The sequence below is a fragment of the Chanodichthys erythropterus genome, chromosome 21 (genome assembly GCF_024489055.1).
Source record: "Chanodichthys erythropterus isolate Z2021 chromosome 21, ASM2448905v1, whole genome shotgun sequence".
Lineage (NCBI taxonomy): Eukaryota > Metazoa > Chordata > Actinopteri > Cypriniformes > Xenocyprididae > Chanodichthys > Chanodichthys erythropterus.
This window is the reverse complement of record NC_090241.1, coordinates 18,035,823-18,063,522: the sequence shown is the minus strand read 5'-3', so window position 1 is coordinate 18,063,522 and position 27,700 is coordinate 18,035,823. Positions and strand designations below refer to the sequence as shown.

Sequence of the window (27,700 nt, the reverse complement as noted above, 5' to 3'; positions counted from 1 at the left end):
CATATTTAAAACAGTTCATGCGAGTTCAGTAGCTCTACCTTAATATTATAAAGTGACGAGAATATTTTTGTGCGCCAAAAAAAAAAAAAAAAAAAAACGACTTTTCGACAATATAGCCGATTTCAAAACACTGCTTTGGAGCTTTACGAATCGAATCAGTGACTCGGATCTCCTATCAAACTGCTAAACTGCTGAAATCATGTGACTTTGGCACTCCGGGTCACTGATTCAATTCGCAAAGCTCTGAAGCAGTGTTTTGAAATCAGCCCTTCAATATATTGTTGAAAAGTCATTATTTTGTTTTTTTGGTGCACAAAAATTATTCTCGTCGCTTTATAAAAGGTAGAACCACTGAAGTTTTTAGTATCTTTATGGATCTTGAGAGAGGAAATGTCATTGCTGTGAATGCAGGCCTCATTGAGCCATCGGATTTAATCAAAAATATCTTAATTTGTGTTCCGAAGATGAATGAAGGCCTTACGGGTGTAGAAACATGAGGGTGAGTAATAAATGATATTATTTTCATTTTTGGGTGAACTAACCCTTTAAGCTGTCAAGTACATAAAAAAAACAACTATCATGCTTGGCTAATATGAAACCAAGAACTTAATAAACTCGGTTCCTTTTTGTATAATAATATGGTATTCTTCTACTAATATCTTACAGTCCATTTCATAAAAGTTCCAAGTCAATAAATAAACCGTTCACACGATCAGTGACGGACTGACAACCATATTTACCAAGACAACTCTCGAATTGTTCGGTTCATGCAACAGCTTTAGCATCGATATAAAAGTTTAATCTATTTTTTAAACGGACCAATGGTGCTGTGTATAGTATTTTTATGCTTATTAGGCCCTGTTTACACCTGTTATTAAGATAAGTTTTGGTCGACTGGATCACAAGTGGACAACGCTAAATACAGGTGTAAACGAAAACTTTGACTGGATTGTTTTTGAGTATAACACACCTTTAAGCTAGGCTTTTAAAAACTCACATTGTACACTAAGGCACTGGGCTCACAGCATCCCAAAAAAATATATATTTTAATGATTCATAAGAGATGAATCACTGTCTGGCCGTCTGAGATTTCCGAATGGAGTTAAAGATTAAGACCATGATTTTTTGGGAGTACTACAGCGCACTGTAAGTGTGTATAACCACAGTTTGTGGTTTACTTTTGGGATCTCAAGGAGCCTTTGGATCTGGAAACATGAAGTCATGTGACTTCAGACTTAACTGGACAGGTCACGTACATTTAGCAATCTAATAAAGGACTAACAACAGTATTTTGCTAGTGTGAACATAGCCTCAAGGCCAATTCACACTGCACAGACAGACGGCAGCAGACATTTCATCGGGTTTTGTCAGATCAGTGTGTTACCCCTGTCAGAGCTTGAATTTTTTGAATGCTGAATCAGCATTTTTCTGTCTTGGAACGTCTGAGAAGTGACATGCTCTAATCTGGTGGCTGTCATTGTTGGTCAGTGTCTGTCGTTGCAGTGTAGTTGGACTTTAGACTCAGTTATCATGAGAAACTGTGTATGGTAAATTTACTAACTGAAATGGTCAAATCGGCAGTCAATCCAGATTTTTTAAGGCTGGCAATAGATTTCACATCTCCCAGTTTCATCCCTCCCATTAGCAGTTTCCCTTTCTCCGGTGCTGGCTTACTCGCAGACGTAGTGGAGCTGAGGCTCTTCACCACTGCAATGACAATCAGAACAAGAACATCATTTGTTACTCTCATCTGTTTCCAGTTATGTTCTGATCATATTCACATAGGCTGATTACCATTACTCACTGAACTGGAATTAAGTCATTCAGTGAAATAAAGGAAGGATGAGTCAACGGTGACAGCAGTGCCCACAAAATTCTCTCAGGATTGCAAAACATACACTTGCAGAACAGAACTAGGGGTATTAAACAGCCCCCTTAGGGCTTTCTCACCCGCAGTGGCCATGTGGACATTCTGGAAAGCGTTCCCATGTGGGGTAGAAGATGGAGGTGAGGTGACCGAGGGGGTAGTGGTGGAAGGGGGTGGAGGAGGTGAAAGAGGTGGAACTGGGTAACGGGCTTGAGGTGAATCTTCTGTCTCAGGGTGCTGGTGGGGTTGAAATAAAATGGAAAAGCACTCAATTAATTGTCGACACTTGCTAAAGCCAGACACTAATGCCTTAAAGCACACTTTTCTGATTTAAGGCAAAATAACATATAAATAATTGCTCTGTTCCGAAGTCTAGTTAGCTGCCCATAAAGGGAGTTTAAGTTACATTTTAAAGCCCAAAGTATACTTCAATACATTCAGTACCAAAATATAATGATTTTATTAAAGTTATGGATTTTACTCAATATTTCTGTACCCTGTGTATTTTTATGTGTACATTTAGCAACATGCTATGTCAAACTGTATTGAAATCAATTGACAGACATGTTTTTCCTTTTTGTGAGCTGTTTCAATGTATAGCATTTGAAATCAGTCATATAAGAGGTGCTACACGGTTAAAGGGTTAGTTCACCCAAAAATGAAAATTCTTTCATTAATTATTGATCCTCCTGCCGTTCCACACCCGTAAGACCTTCGTTCATCTTCGGAACACAAATTAAGATATTTTTGATGAAATCCGAGAGGTATATGACTCATCCATAGACAGCAATTTAACCACCACTTTCAAGGTCCAGAAAGGTACTAAAGACATCGTTAAAACAGTCGATGTGACTGCAGTGGTTCAACCTTAATTTTATGAAGCGACGAGAATACTTTTTGTGCGCAAAAACAAAACAAAAATAACAACTTTATTCAACAATCTCTTCTCTTTCCTGTCATAATCCTTATGTAGTTGCCGGAGTAAGCACATTGAAGGACATCCGAATGACGGCTCAGTATTGGCCAAAGCTGCACATGTGAACAGCACAACGCATGCGTGTGATGCTGACGCAGGAGCCAGCCAATAATGAGTCAGCGTTCTGACATAGACGTGACCTGGAAGCACTAGACGTAAACAACGTTTAAGAATGACACAGAAGAGAAGATATTATTGAATAAAGTCATTATTTTTGTTTCTTTTGCGCACAAAAAGTATTCTTGTGGTTTCTTAAAATTAAGGTTTAACCACTGCAGTCACGTCGTCCTTAGTACCTTTCTGGACCTTGAAAGTGTTGGTTAAATTGCTGTTTATGGATGAGAATACACCTCTCGGATTTCATCAAAAATATCTTAATTTGTGTTCCGAAGATGGTCTTAATGGTGTGGAACGACATGAGGGTGAGTAATCAATGGCAGAATTTTCATTTTTGGGTAACCTAATCATTTAAAACAGTGCCTTAGAGGACAGCTACCTATGTGGGAATTAAGCAGAGAATCAGCTCAATGAATTTTAGAACAGAACTAATGGCATGCTTTGTCATTCATATCATATTACTTTTCAAAACCTTACAAGACTCACCTTAAGACTGTCCATGTTAATGTGTGTATTAGTGATCTGTCTGTAATAATCAGAGCTGGGTTGCCGGGACACAGCTGGTTTCTCTCTGAGCTCTTCCTCTATAGGACAGTTCTCTTCCAGAGGCTGAGCAGCTGGACAGAGCTGCAATACAATACAATAATTTTATTACCATATAATATTTACAGATTCAGGTAGCGTGCCATCCAAACAAATTATTTCACATAGACCTGTAAGGAAATGGAATAAAAGCCCAATTATTGCCATTTGATACACTGCACAGAAGAATATCCCAATCATACACATGAAAAACAGCTATTTGTGGTCTGTCTTTTGTGCAGTGTTGTGGTCCGCACAGCGATATGTGAGCATTACAGTAAGAGGGGCCCTAGCTGGGGGGCAAAATAGTTGTACCTGAGCCCAACATCTAGATCCCACTTTACCAGAGGGAAAATGCAGAGTATATGGAAACATTTAGATCACCGCTGATGAAACTGTAATATCCTAATGGACTCCATGCAGAATGCATATCAAATGTGGCTCTCAAAGGGCTCTGTGTAAAACACACACACGCACAGAGCATCAAAGGGAACACTGATATGCCGCAGCATGCTATTTTGCTTTGTCTCTGCAAGGTGGTCCTCCCAATTTCCTCCTGCACGGCACTTTGATGTCCAAACAGCACGAAATGTGCTGTGACACGGCTTGGGCAAAGGCAGGAATAAATTTCCCAGAAGTTGTGCAATTCATAAATAGATAAACTTTGGGAGGGGTAATGTGGGTATATGGGGCAAAACTACATTAGCGAAGTGGAAACTCTTTACTTTGTGAACTTTGAGCAGCAGTTCAGTTCCTCACTCACGATCAGGGATGCATCTGTCTCTGCGTGAAGGTTTAATCAAAGCCAGTGGACACCATGGCACATTTGGTTTCCATCAGCTATCCTCTTCTATGGCTTAGGCAGTGGATGCTGGAGAAACACAGTCCTCCCATCCTCTCCTCATGGGCCACACAATGCTGATGAAGAGAGTGAGACTACAGCAAAAGCACCAAATCCATAAATCCTATATGGTGGTAAGATGGTGGAAATCTGGTGTAAGGCAATTTAGAGTCTTTCTTTTTCACTAGTTACTTTGGACAGTTACTCAGGGGGTGGAGGGGGGATACTCAAAGATAAAAATCACTCAGATATGCAAGAGCTGAAACAAATAGAAACAGCGGAATATTTCTCAATGTTCTGTTCTAATAAATGAAATGAAATTATTGGGGGAATGAGAGAAAAGAACCAGAAATGGTAGAAATATGTAGGCCTAAACAGTTTGTATAAGGCTAAGTAGGGTTAAACCCTCCACATATATCTCTGCTTGCTATAGGAATTCAAGACCACACACTTGTGTTGACACACAAGCAATGCATTCGATGTTAAATCACATTTACACCTTCAGTTAAAACACCTGATGATCATGTTTGACAGTTCTTGAATTTAGAGGACTGAGTGAAAACCGTCCAAAGTGTCTACAGCAGCAAATCCTCTGTGCTGTAAAGTTTATGTTAACGTGGAGAAAGGATGATGAATGAGTTGGCGTTCTTTCTATTTTACATAGAATTCTGTTAATTACTACAAATAGTGAGCAAGGAAGATCAGGTAAACTGTTAACTCATTAAGTTCTCATGTTTTGCGGTTTAAACAGATAAGAAGTTCAATCAAGGATACTGTAAATACTATGAGTACACAATGTATTGGTAACATATTGGTAACAGGCTAATATTAAAGAGGTATCATTATTATTTATCGGTATCGGTTGACAATGGATTTTTAATTGTGGATGCACATTTCCCTTTTACATTTATATTATCTCTGCTATCATTTAATGCTAACTTAAAGTTTATCTATAAAAACACTAAGAATTTAAATTATACTTTTAATCTTTAGCAAATCTCAAAATTAATACACATTTTACATACTGTACATTAAATTGTTGTGATACTTTAATTTTTTATTTATTTAGACAAAGCAGTGCAGTATATTTATTAGCCATGAAAATAAGTAGACTTATTGTATCAGCCAGAATTTTAATATAGATGTACCCCTAATAATTACCATGAGAACATGTGAATAATAACCATCTACCAATTAGATACAAAAATAAATTCTAAACTTTCAGTGATCATTTTAAAAGCCCTAAACTGTGAACTTACACAAGCACAATAAGACAAAGACAGACTACAACATGTAAAAATAATCAATAATCATGCTCTGAAAACTTTTAAATCAGAATTATTTAGATCATATCAAATGATAATAATTAGAAGGAACTTGTGTCCGTTTGGAAACAACAAGCAATTTCAACATTACAAAGGTTTAGAGATAAACCAAGCGCTCAAATACAGCCATTCATGCAATGATATGTCTGGAATTAACAAATAATTATGCATTGTTCAAAAAACAGATACCAACGTTGCATTAGCTCTATAAAAACAACATATATGAAAAGCACAATGGTTACTTACAAACTACCGTCCTCTGAATTGTGGTTGATATTGTAGCAGGCAGAGCCTGATCACTCTATGTCACTAGGCAGTGACACACTGTGTGAACACCAAACCCAGAGATGTCTTGACTCCATCCACACCATCCTAACAACTGGCCACGGACCAACAGACAATAAACAATAAACTCTGAATGCACTTAATAATTTACACAGTGGATTGGGTAGCCGGCAATGTCACTAATGAACAAACCACTGGGCACATGCGAACAAACGAGTGGTGTGATAGAAAGCAGGACTGTCAAATCAGAAGAAGCGGACAGAGACACTGTATCTCTTTCATTCAGATGTTGTTGTTGTTTTTTTGGTCTCTAACACAGCATAAACTGGGGACGTGACCTTACACACATCAACACTAATCAATGAAAAAGGCTTTGCATGAGGAGAACCTTTCCATTATTTGTTTAATAATGTATGCCCTGGAAAATTAGGTGACAATGCGCTCAGGTCAGTTGACTCTAGCTTCATAAAAATCAGCATGCACACATAAACATTGTATTCAAGAATAAAACAAAGTTTCTAAATTAAAATATGATTCAAGAGCAAACATTAAAAAATGACAGGGTGATACAATGGCCCAGATTTCATAATGAAAAAAAAAAAAAAGTTTATTTTTATATAATCTTTATATAATCTTTATAAATATTTTGACAAATCTGCTTCACTGTTTTAATAACTAAATAAAAAGTACACTAAATAAAAGTCAAATGGTGCTATATATATATATATATATATATATATATATATATATATATATATAGTAGCATGAAAAAAGTATGTGAACCCCTTGCAGAATCTGTGAAAATGATAATAAAAAATGCATGTTATTTTTTGTTTAGTACTGTCCTGAGTAAGATATTTTACATAAAAGATGTTTGCATTTAGTTCACAAGACAAAAAAAAATAGCCGAATTTATTAAAATAACCCCATTCATAAGTATGTGAACCATTGATTCTCAATACTGTGTGTGGTTATCTGATGATCTACAACTGTTTTTAAGTTTTGTGATGGTTCTTCATGAGTCTCTTGTTTGTCCTGAGCAGTTAAACTGAGCTCTGTTCTTCAGAAAGATCCTCCAGATCCTTTTTTCAAGCATTTTTGCATATTTGAACCCTTTCCAGCAGTGGCTGTATGATTTTGAGATTCATCTTTTCACACTGAGGACAAATGAGGGACTCTACTATTAAAAAAGGTTCAAACATTCACTGATGCTCCAGAAGGAAACACTTTTGAATTCAAATATCAAGGTAAATTGTACTTAATTTTTCTGCCGGGAAACATGCAAGTATCTTCTGTTGGTTCCGAAGGCCAGTACTAAATGAAAAACAATGATATTTAAACAAAATAAGAAAAATTGTGACATCTTCATCCTGTTCAAAAGTTTTCACACCCCGACTCTTAATGCATCATGTTTCCTTCTGGAGCATCAGTGAATGTTTGAACCTTTTTTAATAGTTGTGTATGAGTCCCTCAGTTGTCCTCAATATGAAAACACAGATCTCAAAATCCTACAGTCACTGCTGGAAAGGGTTCAAATATGCAAAAATTCTTGAAAACTGAAGAATCTGCAGGAGCTGGAGGAATTTTCTGAAGAACAGAGCTCAGTTTATCTGCTCAGGACAAACAACAGACTAATAAACAACCATCACAAAACATAAAAACAGTCGTAGATCCTCAGGTAACCACACACAGTATTGAGAATCAATGGTTCACATACTTATGAATGGGGATATTTTAATAAATTCAGCTATTGTTTTGTCTTGTGAACTAAATGAAATATCTTACTCAGGACAAGACTAAACAAAAAATAACGTGCATTTTTTATTATCCCTCTTATTTTATTAAAATAATTCTCATTTTCACAGATTCTGCAAGGGGTTCACATATTTTTTGGATTTTTGGATTAATGTTTCTGAACTGCATATTAGGGTTAACTAAGATCACATGGGTGGCATGTTTAGTATCCATGAACTCAATTTTTATTTCCCTAGTCGATAATTTACATTATAATTTGGTAACTCTGTGACATATTACTACGAAACTTTAATAGTTTCTTCATCTGTAACCAATCTAATTACATATTCAAGACAAAGGATCGTAAACTTTCCCTCCAAAAGCTTGAGTATGATTGGCCCACTGACCCCCAGAGGGTGAGGCCATAACCAGAGGTTAAAAGCCCCTGCACAGTTCTGCCCTCCCTCTCTCTTGCCTCCTCCAACCGACAATCCGCATCAGATGGGTGCTGCCCAGCAGGCCTCAATCTGCACACCAGCCAGGTGCTTCTCTCTCATCCAAAACAGAGTCCAACTAACCATCCAAGTTCATCAGATCTTCTTCATTCAACTCAGAAGAAATCGATTGCAACTGGAACACCATCGACCCACAGGATCATGAAACAACGGACAACTACACAGGCAATTATGCAAGTATCGCATATGTGTAACTAAACAGAGGTTTAGGATAAGCAGTAAGAGGTTTTGAAATCAGAGTTTGGTGGTTCGTGTCACAGGGTTAATGACTCCTTTTCATAGTTTAATTTCCTTTACTGCATCTGCAGTGTGGAACCAGTGGACAACTCGCCATCCCATAATACAACAGGAGCTGAGAGGCCATTAAAATCCAGGCACCTCACTTGAATTGTAAGTGCTATAGATACCAAGGAAGTCAGTATGTCATAGGTCAAGGAACACAGGTCAATGTTGGATGTAGTATGTCCAAGAACGTGTTCATACAGTACACATTCAACTAATGGCCAAGAAGTACATTCTTCATTGAATTCAGAGCATATGAATATATAAAAATTCAGATGCAGCAATGCCCTTAAGTCCATGCCAATATTAATATATTTCAGTGTTTGATTTTAAGGAGGATAAACATTTTTGGTACTGTATTGGGGGGCACTTGATGTACATCTGCAATGTAAAAACTGGTTCCCAAAGCAAAACGACTTGAGAAGAACTGACTTTGAGGACAAAGACAGAAGGAAATGATGAAATGAAGATTTCTTATAGCAAACTCTGAATCTGCAGGTGCACAAAAAGCATTGTTGTGTGTGTATGTGTGTGTGTCATTGCACATTCTCAGTTAAATGGTATACACTGTTCCATGTGTAGCGGACCACTAAAGGTCAAAGCAATCAGAGCATTCTTGAGATATGACTGAACGTTTGATGAGAAACACGTTGAAAGATTCTTCTCCTAGGGGTGAGCTCAAAAAAAAAAAAAGCTCCCTTACCACCCCCTAGTGGCCGTTTAGCACTGGCATTTCTATAAAGGCTTCCTGCTGATCGAAACTCTTCAAGCATTTTTATAATGCTTGAAAGTACCTGCAATAAACAAACCACAGAGATACACTGTACATCGCACTAAGAACATTTCCCAATCTAGAACAATTTTTGTTGTTGTACTGAAATAAACCAGAAGAGACACATTTAATACAGCTGGCCTCTTAATTCCCTGCCTGAATAGGATGGGAGGAAAGCATATATGCGTGTTGTAAAATAAACCCTTGATCTGTTTATTTGATTGCAGCTGTCTCAGGGAGAAGGCACTCACACTTTGAGCGGAGGGCCGTGCTCAGGGAGGGTGACCTCTTTGGGATGAAACCAAAACATGAGGAAATACCTAGCACGCAACTCTCTGGCCAGCAGCCCAAACAATCCATTACAGGCACCGTTAGGAAATGAGATGGCCTGTCCTGAGCACTCGGAGGTGGAATAAAACCTTGTGAAGTACACTACAACTTGCAAAACTCTGAGCGGACCAGGAGAAATAATGCTGATATGGACCATACAGAGTCATTTCCATTGAGAGGCCTGGGAATCATTTTTGGGTCAATGAAATATAAGAGAGTGTCCATGATAAAGAAAAGGAAAATCTTTATTCTGGTTTAAAACACATGCCAAGTTCTTAGAAAAGTACTTTTTGTATTATTGCATGTTTCATGTGGTTTAGAAAAAGAAATTATACCATTTTCAAGAAAAGGTTCAATTTAAAAACTCAAAAAAAAAAAAAAAAATGTAATAACATTTCAATTCAATTGAGTACATGCACACAAGGTGTATACATATTTTAAATGAAAAAAATGTTTAAATCATCTAGAGCCATGAGTATTAACTTAACTTTTCCTGTTTTTTTTGTTTTGTTTTTTTTTTGACAAGGGATGGTTGACATTGACTCGCATTAAATGAATTACCAAGGACCATAGTTTCAGCTAAAAATCTTCTTTCTACTGAAGAAAAAAAAAGACACCTACAGTACTGTGCAAAAGTCTTAGGCACAATAGTATTTTCACTCCAAAAATGGTTTTAAGCCGGTTATTTATATCTTTTGCTGTTGTGTGTTAGCAGGAAATATCTGATTACATTTCCAAACATTGCTTTTGCCATTAGTTGTAGTAATCCAGTGAGATTTTTGTATTCACAAGGAGTCTGACAACAGCCTGTATGCTGAGTCCATCTGAGATTACATGAAGAAACTGAAAAAAACTGAGACAGTCTAAATCCAGAAGAACTTTGCAATGTCTCCAAGACGCTTTAGGAAACCTACCTCTAAAGCTACAGTACTGTGAAAGGTTTTAGGTACTTGTGTAAAAATTCTGTAAAGCGAGGATGCTTTCAAAAATAATGTCATAAATAGATTTCTTTTTATTAAATAACTTCTACTTCTATTATCAATTCCATTTGATACAATAGATCATGACATCCTTCTACAAAGTCCTGATCCAGTAGCTGGCTTTCAGGATACTGTGCTGAATTAGTTTGCATCCTAAGTACAGATCTTTTTCTGTGAATTTGGGCAATTGTTTCTCATCTCAGGCTCAAATCTTCTATGGTGTTCCACAGGGCTCTATTCTGGGTCCTCTTCTTTTTTCCTTATATATGCTTCTACTTAGTCATTTTATTCAGAAACATAACTTATCATATATCATCTCTGGTTTGACCACACTCAGCATTATTTTCCTGTTAAAAACAACAACTGTGTCTTTTTTCATGTCTTCACGACATTAAATGCTGGATGGACTTGAATTTTTTACAGTTAAATAATGATAATTAATGTGAAATAATGGTTGTAAACTGTTGTGTCTTCTGATATTGTCAAGCAGCTTGGTTCCCTCTCATCTAATGTACGCAATTGTGTTATAAACCTTGGTGTTGCTTTTCAATTAAGATCAATTGCTAGAATCAAGAAGATGCTTTCCATTCAAACTGTAATTTATTCAAATAACTTAAAGATTGGATTACTGCAATTCACTCTGTCTGGTTTTGCCTAAATCATCTCTGGAACAAGTGCAATTTATGCAAAATGCAGCAGCCAGATTATTAACTGGCACTAGAAAACGTGAACACATTACTCCAGTACTCGCCTCTCTACAAGTTCCGTGTTGATTTTAAAATTCTGCTCTTTGTTTTAAAAGCTTTACATGGTTGTGCTCCCCAGTATATTTGTAATTTTCTCATCCCACATAATACATCTAGATCTCTTTGGTCATCTAGTCAATTTCTCCTCTCAGTCCTAAAGCTAAAGGTGACCGGGCTTTTGCTGTGGCAGTTCCTAGACTTTGGAGTCTTCTCCTCCACATAAAAGCTTTCCCTTCTATTTCTTTGTTTAAATCCTCTTTGAAGACCAATTTTATTCTTTATTTTTTCTCTTTGAGTGTGTAACATTTTTCGCTTGTCCTTTTGGTTTTCTTGATTATGTATTTGTTTAAGTTTGTTTTATATTTGTGGTACTGCAATTTGGTTTCAACACCTGTTGTTTTTAAATGTGCTTTATAAATAAATAAACTAAACTATTAAAGTTGCAGTCTGTAACTTTTTTTGGTTAAAAATGATCTAAAATCAATTTTTGAGCAAATACACAACCAGCCAGTATTCAAAACTACACTATATTGCCAAAAGTTTTGGGACACCTGCCTTTACATGCACATGAACTTTAATGACATCCCTTTCTTAATCCGTAGGGTTTAATATGGAGTTGGCCCACCCTTTGCAGCTATAACAGCTTCAACTCTTCTGGGAAGGCTTTTTACAAGGTTTAGGAGTGTGTTTATGGAATTTTTTGACCATTCTTCAATAAGCGCATTTGTGAGGTCAGTCACTGATGTTGGACGAGAAGGCCTGGCTCGCAGTCTCCGCTCTAATTCATCCCAAAGGTGTTCTATTGGGTTAAGGTCAGGACCCAGGTCAAGTTCCTCTACACCAAACTCTCTCATCCATGTCTTTTTAGACCTTGCTTTGTGCACTGGTGTTCAGTCATGTTGGAACAGGAAAGGGCCATCCCCAAACTCAACAAAGTTGGGAGCATGAAATTGTCCAAAATGTCTTGGTATGCTGAAGCATGAAGAGTTCCTTTCACTGGAACTAAGGGGCTAAGCCCAACCCCTGAAAAACAATCCCACACCACAAGCGTGATTCGTCACTCCCGAGAACACATCTCCACTGCTCTAGAGTCCAGTGGCGGCGTGCTTTACACCACTGCATCCGACGCTTTGCATTGCAGTTGGTGATGTAAGGCTTGGATGCAGCTGCTCGCCATGGAAACCCATTCCATGAAGTTCTCTAAACTGTTGAGCTAATCTGAAGTTTGGAGGTTTGTAGTCCACTTTGTTATGATATCACTAACAGTTGACTGTGGAATATTTGTAGTGAGGAAATTTCATGAATGGACTTATTGCACAGGTGGCAACCTATCATGGTACCACGCTTAAATTCACTGAGCTCCTGAGAGCGACCCATTCTTTGACAAATGTTTGTAGAAGCAGTCTGCATGCCTAGGTACTTGATTTCATACACCTGTGGCCATGGAAGTGATTGGAACACCTGAATTCAATGATTTGGAGGGGTGTCCCAGTACTTTTGGCAATAAAGTGTATCTTCTTACCCGATTCACAATGGTAAGCTTGTAATAATCTTTTATATTTTGGGCGATACTAGTGGGTTTCTGTGGGAAATTCGAGCATGCAACTGTTCGTCTTTGCGTCATTACATCACGTCTGTTTACATAAAGACAGAGTCCCAGCTAGTAGGCTATATCCACAACGATGTGGTGACTGACGGCAAACATTAGATTCAGCCAATGCACAACCCACTTAAAGATAATTCCACAAATAACTGCAATTGCAGGTATCAAACAGAGATGGCAACAAAGAGGCAAAACTTACAGACTGCAGCTTTAACTAAATCAAATCAATATTTTGTGTGATCACCCTTTGCATTTAAAATAGCTTTTGTCCTAGGTATACTTGTGCATAGTTTTTCAGGTAGCTTTGCAGGTAGGTTTCTTCAAGCATCTTGGTTTGATGATGGTGAGATCAAATCTCTGTGTGGAGCACACCAGCTGTTGACAGACTCCTTGTGCATACAAAAATCTCACTGGATTATTACAATTAATGGCAAAAGGAATGTTTGGACATGTAAATTGATATTTCCTACTGACACACTGCAGCAAAAGATATAAATAACTAGCTTAAAACCTTTTTTTTTTTTTTTTGGTGAAAATACTAACGTACCTAAAACTTCTGCACAGTACTGTACATCTTGGATTGCCTGAGTAAATTAACAAATTAGCAAATTTTCATTTTTGGGTGAACTATGCCTTTAAGAAACATTTCAGTAACATTTTACTGTAAGGTTTCATTAGTTAACATTAGTTAATGTATTGACTAACATGAACTAACAATGAGCAATACATTTGTTACTGTATTTGTTCATCTTTGTTAATGTTAGTTAATAAAATACAGTTATTCATTGTTTGTTCATCAAATACAACTTTATATTTGTAATGTATTAGTAAATGCTGAAATTAACATGAACTAAAATTAATAAATGCTGCTGTATTGTTCATTCTTAGTTAATGTTAACTAAAGTAGTTAACTAATGTTACAGTAACTAATGAAACCTTATTGTAAATTACCACCAATTCTTATTATTATCAACATTGAAAATGGTTGTACTGCTTAATATGGAAACCATGATACATTTTATTCAGTATTCTTTGGTGAATAGTTATATATTTACTGTCACTTTTGTCTTTGTCAAAAATTATGTCTTCTAAAATACTTTTTCCCCCCAAGTCATTACTACTTGAACAGATTTGTTACACTTAATTACAATGGAAGTAGTGTTAAAGGAAAAAAGATAAACAATCAGAGGCACGTTTGAAGCCAACAAACATCCTGTTCTCCAACCGATTTGATAGATCAAGTATCTCTTTCCAAGCATTAGAATGGTAAAAACCCTGAAACCAAACCCTGTGGATCCCATAACCAGCTCAGCCCCCGGCCCTCTACCTGAGCTAGGCTGCTGGTGAGAAGGTAACTGATACACCTCCAGCACGTAGAGAGACTGATGCTTCAACAGCCTCCCTTCACTAATTAGATTTCTATTGTTGGGACAGGGCGACTTAATTTTTGACGTCTAGTGGCGCCCCGAGCCTCACATCGATATAGGAGGAATGAATTGCTGATTTATTCATGCATATGTGGACAGGGAGCTTATATTACTGCATTAGATCTATGGAAGAGCGTGAGCAAGGTGATTGGAGATCATGTCATTAATTCAGTGAAATCTCAGATATGGTGCCTCAAATTTAATGAAACTTAATTGAATTCTTAATTGGCGTTCATTGGTTTTAACCTGTTCACATTACATGGCTTCAAACCCTAGACCTGTCTTTGTTTTTTAATACAATTAATGTGAAACATTCACATTTATAATCAAGAACTTGCTTTATGGTTCCAGTCCAACTTGGAAAACTGGGGGGAAAAAATAGTTTTATTTGTAGATTCAACTAGCAAATCCTCCATGAAAATCAGAAGTTTGTCAGTATAATTCTTACAATACAGCTGAGTAACCAATATAATCCATAGAGGTTTTCATAACATAAATTTATGGCCTATACCCTATACAATTTTTACTTCACGAAAATTAATATTCAGCTCCTCTAAAATTTGTTCATATGGACTTTAGCTCAAACATTCAGTATTAGCTCGTTAAACGTGTTTTATCAGCTAAGCAAGGTATTTTGGAGGAAATCCAAGACAAAAACTTAAATGGAAACAGCAAAAACAGCTGCTATTTCTACCGCCCATTAATGCAGATGGACATCTTCAAACCAGAAAAGAAAGAATGCATAGTTGTGAGATACAGTACAGTAAATCACCAGAACAGCAGAATACCCCATAGACTGATCCATCAACGTTGTGCTCAAAATGTGGAATTAATTTCTTTTCCGATATGGTTCAGTCCTTGTGCCCGCCCAAACAGCACTACCATGTTCACCCTTGAATAATTGATGACTTAAATTGAGCAGCATCTTATTTACCATGTGAAACAAGAAGGCTGAAAGGCTATTGAGGTACACTGCACTCAAAAGCCTCTTCTTAGTGGGCGCTATATGACACCTCAAAGTTACTGGCCTGATTTTCACAGAAGCTCTTGATGTGAAAGGACATGTCAATCAAAAAAAAAAAAAAACAACAACAAACTGACCCTTCAAGGCAAGAAAGAGTTTGTCTATGTGACACTTAATGAAAGATCTTTAACCCTCTGATACATGATATCCACAATATATACCTCTACCTTTGTTCCAACAAATGAAGTCAGGTACAAACTTTACAGGAAAATAGGATCTAAGTTACATTTTCATTGTGCAATTATTAATGTGTTTTTATAGAATTTTTTTAATATACATAACTGAAAATGTATCTACTGTAATGTACACTATATACATTGAAAATTTCCTTAAAATAACAATAATGATGTAGGTTAGCGGTTTAAATGGTCATATTTTTTTATATTATCTACAGATTGCCATTGACTTACATTAAACCTTGAATGCAAGATGACAGATCTGTAACACTCAAAATATAATTTAAAAATAAATAATTTCAATTAAATGTAAAATAAATACTGATAACTATTCTATTCTTTTTTTAATAAAAAGATATTTAACATATGTTTTTGTGTCATCTGATAATTAACTCTTTCTCCAAACATGGAATTTTCTGTTATTTATGAGAAAACGCTTCCCTGCCAAACACGGAATATTCCGTTATACACTCGGGGACGTGCCTAATGTTACCGAGGGAAATGCTAATCCAGGAAGTGGTATAGAACTGTGAAGCTTTGGGGATGCTGACAGAAGCGATCTACTGCATATGTGCTCTGATAATCGTACTGAATATGATCCATATGTAGTTTTTGATAAAAACACGATTTTCTCGCAAGAGTTAATAAAATAAGAATATTTGAATCACGTTTTTTTTTTTTTGCTTGTTTGTTTAAAAGTAGAGGCTCTTTATTTTGATGTATTGCATGTTGAGATATTCATAAAACACAATATTCTGGGGTCCATGAAAATTTTGTGAAAATTATCAAAAACGCTGCCGGTGGCTGGCAACTTTTTTCAAAAACACTGGCGGGGAAAGAGTTAATGCATCAGAGGGTTAACACTCTCCTGCATTTGACCTAGGTCAATTTTAATAATTTAAGTAGAAATTATTCTGACTTTGACTACAAAAAACACGACTAAGTTCAACAGTGGCAAAACAAACAAACAAAATCTATGTAAATATATGTATACTGTATACACCGATCAGGCATAACAATATGAGCACTGACAGGTGATGTGAATAACACTGATTATCTCTTCATCACAGCACCTGTTAGTGGGCAGCAAGTGAACATTTTGTCCTCAAAGTCGATGTGTTAGAAGCAGGAAAAATGGGCAAGGATAAGGATTCGAGCGAGTTTGACAAGGGCCAAATTGTGTGGACTGGGTCAGAGCATCTCCATAAAACTGCAGCTCTTGTGGGGTGATCCCAGTCTGCAGTGGTCAGTATCTATCAAAAATTATTTAAGTATTTCACAATCAAGACATGAGCAGCAAAACATTTCAAATAATTCCAGTGTCTCATGTGCGCATCATGCAGATTTAGAAAGACATTTATAACAATGATCCCTAAACCTGATTCACAGAAGTAAGAAATAACCCTTACATTTCTCTCCACAGAGCGAAGGTACCTGGCACACTCAAAGTGGCCGTTGTATTCAGCCAGATCAGCAGCCGTGAATCCATCTATGTCTCTTTCCTTTGGGCTGATCTGGTGACCCAGGAGGATTCGACAGCACTGGAAAATTATTATAATTTAATAATTAAAATTTATGAATACAGAGCAAAGTTATAACTGTAATTATGATGTAAAATGTGTAATTAACATCAATTCTATTTTAGACTCGCATCCTAATTTAAACCCACCTCTATCTCCCCATTCTCTGCTGCATCATGTAGAGGAGTGCCACCCCAGTAATCTCTCTTGACCTTTGATCCCATCTGTAACAACCTCTCCAAGATACGATGATGCCCCCCACTGGCTGCAAAGTGTAAAACAGTCGCTCCTTCATTATCTTGACTAGACAGGCTGACGTCTGTGAAGGACGCCTGCAATAGACCAAACAAGAATTGTACACTTGTAGTAGATCTCTACTACAACATGATACCAAAGGGTACAAATGTGTAGGTAAATGTATAACCCACCAGCCATACCACCAGTGCATGGTGGCCCATGTGAGCTGCAGCATGCAGAGGCGTCATGCCATCTTGGGCTCTTAGATGCACATCAGCTCCACAGTCTCTCACCAGATACTCCACCACATGCAGATGCCCCTCCTGGCAGGCCAGGTACAGCGGCGTGGCACCCATATTAGTCTGTCGATTAACAGACCTGAAAAAGGTCCATTTAAATGTTCATACAAAGCATCATTTGATATTTCAAGTGGGTTTTTGAGGGCTGATATGAATCTTACGCTAAAAGATATTTGTGAGTGAAATCCCTCTCTGCAACTGGTATTCCTGTGTCTTTATCTATGGATGTCATGCATTCCTCCTTCAAATCAACCTCTGTCACTGGTCATCGCGACCCATGTGGCCAATGATATAAGATTCATTGGATTTAATCATAATTCAAACATGTGCTAAAGAAATCTTGATATCTAAGGTCTGGTAAATCAACTATTTAAGCTAAGGGTAAATAGAGCAAAGAAAGACATTTTTCAGCCAGAATGTCTACCACTGTTAAACCAATTACAGTCTGGATATTAATCACTTTAATGTAAAGTTAATGCAAAGTTGTTCAGTTGTGACATGTAGGCCAACTCAGAAGGCTAAATCACCATACAGTCAAACCAAAATGCATTCAGACACCTTGAACATTTCATTCATTAATACAGTTTATTCACTATAGTTTAAAAACATGGTAATAAAAAATAGAATAAAAAATCTCAGTTAAAAAAAATATCTTAATTATGTCAGATAACACTTAAGCAAAACATGGTCAGGTCAAAGTGTCTGAATAAGTTTTGGTTCTAAATTTGTCAATCAATTTTACTGGTAGTCCACTGTATAAAGATTTTTTGGGCATAATATGTCACAGTTTAGTTTATTTTGCTATCCTCACTTACATAAATGAACTATAGTGTCCTGCACCCACTAGTAAAAAATATATCAAAAATATCAAAAATGTCTGAATAAATTTTGGTTTGACTATAGGTTCCCTCTGGATTTTTCTGCTTTTTTTAGAATAGCGTGTTTTAGTGAATAGTGTTTTTGAAAGAAGTCTCGGTAACGCTTTACAATAAAGTTTAGTTAACATGAAATAAAAATAATAACTGCACTTCTACAGCATTTATGGTCACACTTTATTTTAAGGTGTCTTTGTTACACTGTAATTATACATTTAAGTTCTGAGTAATATTAAGTAACTACATGTACTTACTATAGGGTTAGAATTAGGGTTAGTTGCATGTAATTCTGCATAATTTATAGTTATTTCTATAGTAACTACATGTAACATATGTAACGAAGACACTAAAATAAAGTTTTCACATTTATTAAACTTTGTTCATGTTAACTTCAACATTTACTAATACATTATTAAAATCAAGAGTTGTATTTGTCAACATTAGTTAATGCACTGTAAACTTACATGAACAAACAACGAACTGCTGTATTTTTATTAACTAATGTTAACAAAGATTAACAAATACATTAACAAATGTACTGCTCATGGTTAGTTCATATTAACTAATGTTAATATATAGTGTAAAGTGTTACCGAAGTCTCTTATACTTACCAAGGCTGCATTTATTTGATCAAAAATACAGTAACAACAGTAATATCATGGCATATTTTAACAATTTACAATAACCATTTTCTATTTTAATACATTTTAAAATTGAATTTATTCATGTGATGGCAAAACTCTGTTACTCCAGTCTTCAGTCACATGATCTTTCAGAAATCATTCTAATATGCTGATTTTTTGCTTACCATTATCAAAATGTTGCTGTTTAAAGGTGCTAAAGAGGATCTTTTCGTCGACTGAGAAACCAAAGACTGTTACTGAGTTTTTGAAATAAGCGCATGCGTAAGAACAACCCCCCTCCTTCACAGCTCATTTCGAGGGAACGCCTCCCAAAACTCCTGCACGAGTATTGGAACACGAGTGTTTACCACCGGCATTCGCTGTGTCGTGTTAGTGGATTCATTATGTCGGACTCACCGCAGGTAACTCATAATCTGCAGTTGTTACTCCTGTCTCCGGACAAAAACATTGCATGCGGCGGAGTGTGGAAAGTTACTGGAGTGCGCAGCCGCGCTCGTCTCTCACAAGGAACGTCATGGCAGTGATTGACAAGCCAGAGGGCCAATCGTTTACGCGATGATCGTGTAAACGATTGGCTGATGTTTCTTAAGGCCCTACCTCGTGCACAGATGATGCATATTAATATTATTCCTTTCAGTGCACCTAATAAATAGTCTTTTATCAGTAAGTAAAGACAGTTTCAAGTAATATTGCAAAAATGTAAAAAAAAAAAAAAAACATCCTTTAGCACCTTTAATATTTATTTATTTTGCTGCTTTGCATTTTTGTGGAAACCATGATACTTTATTTTTCAGATTTCTTTAATGAAAAGACAGTTTGAAAGCACACCATTTATTTGATGTATAAATCTTTTGTAACATTATAAATGTTTTACTGTCACTTTTGATCAATTTAATGTGGCCTTACAAAATAAAAGTACCAAATTCTTTTAAAAATAAATAAATAAATAAATCTTATGACTCCAAAAGTTGACTGCAGTAAGCTAAGGAGCAAATGCCTGTTGTACCATCACAGTATGGTACAAGGTCACTTTCAAACCCTTCACACACACCCCTGAGGTGGAACAAACTCTTAACCTTCACCAGAACAACAGAACCCCTATGACTGGCTATCAAGAAATGTGGAACTTGATTTAAAACAATAAATACATAAATGGCCTATTTGGTCATCTATTTGGTCATTGCATTGCTTATCATACAAACCTTATTTTAATTATAAATCAGCAAAGCTCTAACATTTTCACCCAGTGCCGATCTCTTAAGGTGTGAAGGGCCCAGGACTTTATGTTCAGTAACAGTGAGAAGCAGCTCTGACAGTTCACATTCAGTATGTTGTGACACGTGACAGACAGGGTGCATCCATTATACACCAGCTCTCTGGCTCTCACATGGGATTTTCTAACCCCTGAGGCTAATATATGCATTCCCTTGGCTGTATGTTAAATTTACTTTATCCTATACAAAAACAGAGGAAAATCAAGTTCCATTTCTGTTCTTCGAGTAATTATCGCATTCAAAACCAGGTCTTGCTAAATGAGACTGAGGAAGCACATTCATTTTGCTTCGGTGTCAAGGGTGTATTATGTGTGACCTCGTTCTGGTGAGTAGATCAGGATGTGCCATACTTTTTTGTCACATGCTTACTTCCCGTTACACCACCCGAGTAGAGCATGTGTTACAAGACGCTCAGATTTCCAAACACATGGATGAATAACATGATAGGCTTCTTTTCTGTTGTTGTTTTTAATTGCCTGTGGTTACGTCAATAGCTAGTTTGGGTCAGGACCAGGGCTGGATTTAACTCATATTGTGACATAGGCAAAAGATATTTTTGGGTCCCTCAATAGTCCTATGTGGGTGCTCAGCTTTTTCTGTCATTTGGCCAAAATCTCATGTTATAAAAGATTAAGTGCTATGCACAATATATTTAAGACAGAATTGGCTCTGACTCGATGACAAATTCCAGACTAAGACACTCCTCAAATACATAAACATTAGCCTTTATATTTATAGTGTTTCTTAATTAAAGAACGCTGTACTTATTCAAAGTATTCAAAGAACCAGTTCTTTACCAACCATTGCATTGCAAACAAGCAGAGACTTCATTCGCGACAGAGGGGTGAGTTATGAGGTTTGACCAACAGTTTGAGAATAGAGTTACGATGTTTAGTCACAAGCTTGTTTTAATACGTTTCATAGGTTAAATATTTGCAAACCCCACAGACAGATGTAAAGGGTAGCCATTAGTAATGATTTATGAAAAAATGTTTAAATATGGAGATACAAGGTTTCTGCCTTATATTTTAAATTTTGTTCGTTTAGATTGTAATTGTCTTACAGTGTGATGGAATAACAAGAGTTATAACTTTCAAAAGAATTCATATGGATAATTTAGTCAAAAAAAAAAAAATGGTGTAGAAACAATTTTCACCCAAAAATCGCTAGTAAATGTAACACTTAATTACAAAGAAATAGCAAGTAACATACTGAATTAAATGTGAAATTTTGAAGTAGAAAAACTGAAATAGTATTTTCTTGTAAAACAAGAATTAATTATAAAATAAAAATAATTAACTAATTATTTAATTGTAAAAAATAGCAATTATAAATGTATAATAGTTATATAAGATAAGTATAATAAATATGATCATATAAAGAAATTGCTGTTTTATATATTACTGAGGTTTTCTTTTTCTTTTTGGCATATGCTGTTGGCTGAGCTTGGCTGAAACTTGTAGTTGGCTCAATGCAGTCAATATATGAATGGACATCAAATACCATATTGTACCAAAATATCCATCTACTTATAGATAAATGTAAAGCTGTGCTTACAAGTCATTGGATCTGTTAAGTGTACTCAAATAACTCAAAGTGTGACCCACAAGACTAGTGACCCAGAACAGTTTGTCACATGCTTCTTTTCATCCACCTCTGCCACATGAGATTTATCTCTATCATTAGTACGTGTCTGAGTTGTAACACTGTACCCTGGAGCTTGACCAATCAGCAGCTTCAAACAGGTGAGGTCACCCTTTGCTGCAGCGTAGTGGGCAGGAAGAGCACCGCAGTTTGTTTCTACTTCTGCTCCATCCCCATGAGATAACAGCCAATGGACAGCTTCCACCCTCCCGAACCGTGCAGCGAGATGGAGCGGAGTAGCCCCGCCAGAATCCTGATCCTGCATACAAAGAAACAAACAAGAAAAGTTATAAACAACAATTCTTTACAGCAATGATTTTTTTTTTTCATTGCACAAAAAAGCTGCATTTCCTATAATGACTGTTCTGAATGGTCATTATCGCAATGTTATAAAATAAACTAATTTTATACTACATATGTATTTATATTATATGCATTGTCCCATAAGTTTATTTAAAAACACATTAACCGTACCATTTATACATACAATGAGTACATATATTTTGTGGTGTTCATTTCTGTTCATGTTTTTTGGGCAGCATAATGTAAGGGTGATTCATTATGCTATCAAGTGTTCTGATAGCATAATGAAGAAAAATTAATAAATTATTGAAAAGAAAACCAAGAAATGATATCATAGAAAGCACCCATGCAGAACCTCATGACTACATGTCCAGATCAATAAATCTCAATAAGTCATAAAATCTTTTTATAAGGTCAAATGTAATATTCATGAATTAATAATTCATGATATTGTCATTTTTTTTACTTTGAAAAATATATTTTAAAACATCTTTTAAAATGAATGATTAAGATGTGCATTCAAAATGTAAAGAAAATCTGTTATCACTTTTTACTTGATGGTTACACCACATGACATTTTTAGAGACAATTTTAAAAATAGCCAAAGTTTTCAAATCAATATGTATACAAAGTTTAGAGTTTATTTCCAAAAACTTGGCATGTGTGTTTTCAACTAGATTTTTGTCCTCAGTTCATTTACGTCAAATTTTTAATACCACACTAGATAAATTTGACAAATACAGTTTGCCTAAGCAGAAAGGAAACTAAAGGAAAGAGCATTAATATTACATGCTATTATTTTTGAATGTGATAAGAGAGAATACAACCTCAAATGCTGCCATTGAGTTCATCATAACCTAAAAGAGCATTCAGTTCGATAGAGGTCATCTCATGATGTCATCATAACAACAGTCCGCTCTACTATAAATCTGCTTCTGCTGACACAGACCTCGTTCCTCAACGGGACATCACTCCTCTATTCCACCAATGTGATCAAATTAGTGTAGCCATCTTTATTTAATCAGACCAAGGAAATGTTCATTAATAATTCAACCGCATACAACTTTGACCTCACCTTGGCAAGCACAGGCTTAAAAAAACTCTGATGAACTCCAAGCAAGACCACCAACCTGGAATATTGTTATCACTTTAGTCCGTGATAACAAGGCACTTAAAACATCTACTTTAATACAGCACAGCTGGCCATAAATTAGATCAAGAGGTTGTCGATGTTAAAAGCGCTGGTTTGCATTAGTGTGAGAACAGGCGATGTGGGGGGGTCTCGGAGGAGCAGTATGGCCTGTATTCCCTTGGTAAACAAATAGCATTAGATTGAGCCCCCTCGAACCCATCTGGTCATGATTACAGTGGTCATGCAATACTACTGAGCAAAGAGTAAACAGAGCAAGGGAAAGTGATGTAATCACACCATTCACCGTTCTACAGTTCCTGTAGCGGGAGAATTACTTATGTAAGGTGCTATATTTGGAGCAGGTATTGCTTACCAATAATATTCTTGATTGTGATAGTTACAGTTCACATATATTTTGATAGGTAGGTTGCATCATGCATGAGTTCATACAATACTTCAAGTCTGAGATGCTTTTCATTAGCAGGAAAGGGTGTTACTGACCTCAGCTATGGGTAAATTTCATGACTCTGCTGTCAGGCACTTCATTAAAGGGACAGTTCACCCAAAAATGAAAACCTTGTCATTCCTCACCCGCACGTCGTTTCAAATCTGTATTATGTTGTTTAAAAATTACTATATGGCTGGCTTAAAACGAACACAAAATCAGACACAATTACTAGAGGCAATAATCTATAATAAACTATAATAATCAAAATGTGAACATTTATTAATAAAAAAATTAATAAATGTTTATTGTTTAATTTTTATTCATTAAACGTATTAATAAATGTTCATTTATTAAACATTTTAATAAATGTTAATTTCCAACACATTTAAGGTTCATTTTAGGCAAGCAATAAGCAATTGAGTTAAATAAAACTACCCAGCAGGTTGGGTGAACATTTAACCCAACTGCTGGGCTAAAACAACCCAATTGCTGGGTTTTGTTTGTTTGTTTATTTGTTTTTAACCCAGCATTTTTTAGAGTGTACCATTCAAAATTTTGGGGTTGGTACAATTTTTCAAAAAAGACTTATGCTCACTAAGGTTGCATTTATTTGATCAAAAATACAGTTTTCTATTTGGCAAAGTTCCAGAAGCAATTACTCCAGTCTTCAGTGTCACATGATCCTCTACAAATCCTATTATTGTGTGCAATATTCACGTATTCCGAAATCATATCCATGAGAAACAGGCCAATATTACCTTTTTGGTAACACTGTACAATAAGGTTCACTGGTTAACATTAGTTAATGTACAAACCCGATTCCAAAAAAGTTGAAACACTGTACAAATTGTGAATAAAAACAGAAGGCAATGATGTGGAAGTTTCAAGTTTCAATATTTTATTCAGAATACAACATAGATGACATATCAAATGTTTAAACTGAGAAAATGTATCATTTTAAGGGAAAAATAAGTTGATTTTAAATTTCATGGCATCAACATCTCAAAAAAGTTGGTACAAGGCCATGTTTACCACTGTGTGGCATCCCTTCTTCTTTTTATAACAGTCTGCAAACATCTGGGGACTGAGGAGACAAGTTGCTCAAGTTTAAGAAAAGGAATGTTGTCCCATTCTTGTCTAATACAGGCTTCTAGTTGCTCAACTGTCTTAGGTCTTCTTTGTCGCATCTTCCTCTTTATGATTCGGCAAATGTTTTCTATGGGTGAAAGATCTGGACTGCAGGCTGGCCATTTCAGTACCCGGATTCTTCTTCTACGCAGCCATGATGTTGTAATTGATGCAGTATGTGGTCTGGCATTGTCATGTTGGAAAATGCAAGGTCTTCCCTGAAAGAGACGACGTCTGGATGGGAGCATATGTTGTTCTAGAACTTGGATATACCTTTCAGCATTGATGGTGCCTTTCCAAATGTGTAAGCTGCCCATGCCACACGCACTCATGCAACCACATACCATCATAGATGCAGGGTTCTGAACTGAGCGCTGATAACAACTTGGGTTGTTCCTTGTCCTCTTTAGTCCGGATGACATGGCGTCCACTGACACTGCCACTCTGAGAGGCTCTTTTTATACCCAATCATGTTGCCAATTGACCTAATAAGTTGCAAATTGGTCCTCCAGCTGTTTGCACCTTATATGCAAATTCAATTTTTCCAGCCTCTTATTGCTACCTGTCCCAACTTTTTTGGAATGTGTAGCTCTCATGAAATCCTAAATGAGTCAATATTTGGCATAACATTTCAAAATGTCTCACTTTCAACATTTGATATGTTATCTATATTCTGTTGTGAATAAAATATAAGTTTATGAGATTTGTACATTTTTGCATTCCTTTTTTATTCACAATTTGTACAGTGTCCCAATTTTTTTGGAATCAGGTTTGTATTAAGTAACATGAACTAACCATGAGCAACATTTGTTACTGTATTTGTTAATCTTTGCTAACGTTAGTTAATAAAAATACAGCTGTTCATAGTCTGTTCATGTTAGTTCACAGTGCATTAACTAATGTTAACAAATACAACTCTTGATTTTAATAATGTATTAGTAAATTAATAAATGCGGTAACACTTTAGTATAGTGAACACATTCACTATTAACCATGACTTTTCCCTCAATAAACTCCTAATTTACTGCTTATTAATGGTTAGTAAGGTAGTTGTTAAGTTAGGTATTGGGTAGGATTAAGAATGCAGAACATGCAGAATAGGGCATTAATATGTGCTTAATGAGTAGTAATAAACAGTCAATATTCTAGTAATATGCATGCTAATAAGAAACTAGTTAAAAGACCCTAAAATAAAGTGTTACCATAAACGCTGTAGAAGTGCAGTTCATTATTAGTTCATGTTAACTAATGTAGTTAACTGATGTTAACTAATGAACCTTTTTGTAAAGTGTTACCAACTTTTCTTTCTGTGTGATATGGGCACATTCCTATTTAGCGCACTGCGATTAGTAACAGGAGAAACATGATAACCAGTGTTTTTGGCATCATTCACATCAAACCAGGAAAGATGAATCTCGTTGCTTCATATTTGAATATGCATGAAAGTGAATGAGATTTTAAAGTAGCAGTGAGAAAAAAACTATCAGGCCATTTGCACTATACTTTGTGCGAATAGTGGCATACTATTTGATACTATTTGCACATCAGAGTATTGTACACTGTAAAAAATTAAAGTTAAGAGCTTAAGGCAAGCAGCTGGAGATTTGTTTTTTAGTTTTCTCAACTTGTTGTTTAATAACAATTTACAACAAGTTGAGAAAACTCAAATCTCCTGCAGCAGGTTGCCTTAAACTTTTTAGTTTTCTCAACTTTTGATAATTTACAGTGTAGTATACAGTATGCAACAACAACATATTCAGAATAATAAAAGCAAAGAGAGAAGAATAGGACAATAAAAAGTCAGATTTGAACTCGGTCGGTTGCGTCATGATCTAAATCCACTGTTCTAACTCTCCACGCCACTGTCACAGCTACCAGTGTGATTTCTTTTGGAATATTGTCTGGATCAACCAGAAGATGGTGGGTGGAGCTAGTGTAAATAGTCTTTGCCAACAATACAGGCTATTTGCAAAAAAAATATATTTTGACTTTTTCAGGAACCTTGGAATATAGCACATAAGTCATAACAGTACTACTTTTATGGTGGTTTATGTCATTTTTGAAGCTTGAAAGTACCAGGACAGCATCCATTTTGACTGGAAAAGAACAACATGACCAATTTTCCTAATATCATCTTTTGTGGTTTAAAAAAGAAAGAAAATCACCCATTTAAAAAGCAACCCTCGATCCAACTCTGTCCACGCTACTGTGCTAAAACCCTCCACTCACCTTTACATTGCATCTTGCAACCTGTACAAGCCACTTTAGTTCCCGGGTGTGACCTGTAGCTGCAGCATCATGGACAGGCGTGGCTCCATTTAGGGCCCTCGTGTCAGCCTCCAGCCCAGCTTCTGTCACCAGAAAGCAAAGGCAGTCCAGCTGACCACAGCGTGCAGCATGGTGCACCAGTCCCGCCCCCTGTGCATCCGCAATGGTGCTGTTCAGACATCCAGTTTCGGCAAGCTCCCTGAGGCCCCTTAGGTCTCCCTCACGGGCTGCGGCGATGGCCTTTTGGAGCACCATGTCAACCCTGCCTCTCTGCACCTGCGCAGGCTGCCTTTGACTGGATTCTGAGGCTGCCTAAGGCAACTCAACCTGCCCCCACGGCACACAT

At 36.4% G+C, this 27,700-nt stretch overlaps 1 protein-coding gene across 1 annotated transcript in view; it reads right to left on the bottom strand.

Annotated features, from left to right (window-relative positions):
- espnla (espin like a) overlaps window positions 1-27,609 on the bottom strand; it is a 29,625-nt gene extending 2,016 nt beyond the window's left edge. Inside the window, exons 1-8 of the mRNA XM_067372613.1 lie at window positions 27,316-27,609; window positions 22,144-22,334; window positions 17,531-17,717; window positions 17,252-17,434; window positions 16,992-17,123; window positions 3,447-3,587; window positions 1,951-2,104; window positions 1,562-1,707 (exon numbers count right to left, since the gene is read on the bottom strand). Of these exons, the coding sequence (XP_067228714.1) occupies window positions 1,562-1,707; window positions 1,951-2,104; window positions 3,447-3,587; window positions 16,992-17,123; window positions 17,252-17,434; window positions 17,531-17,717; window positions 22,144-22,334; window positions 27,316-27,609 (1,428 nt within the window). The remainder of the gene's footprint in view (window positions 1-1,561; window positions 1,708-1,950; window positions 2,105-3,446; window positions 3,588-16,991; window positions 17,124-17,251; window positions 17,435-17,530; window positions 17,718-22,143; window positions 22,335-27,315) is intronic.
- Window positions 27,610-27,700: the final 91 nt, after the last annotated feature.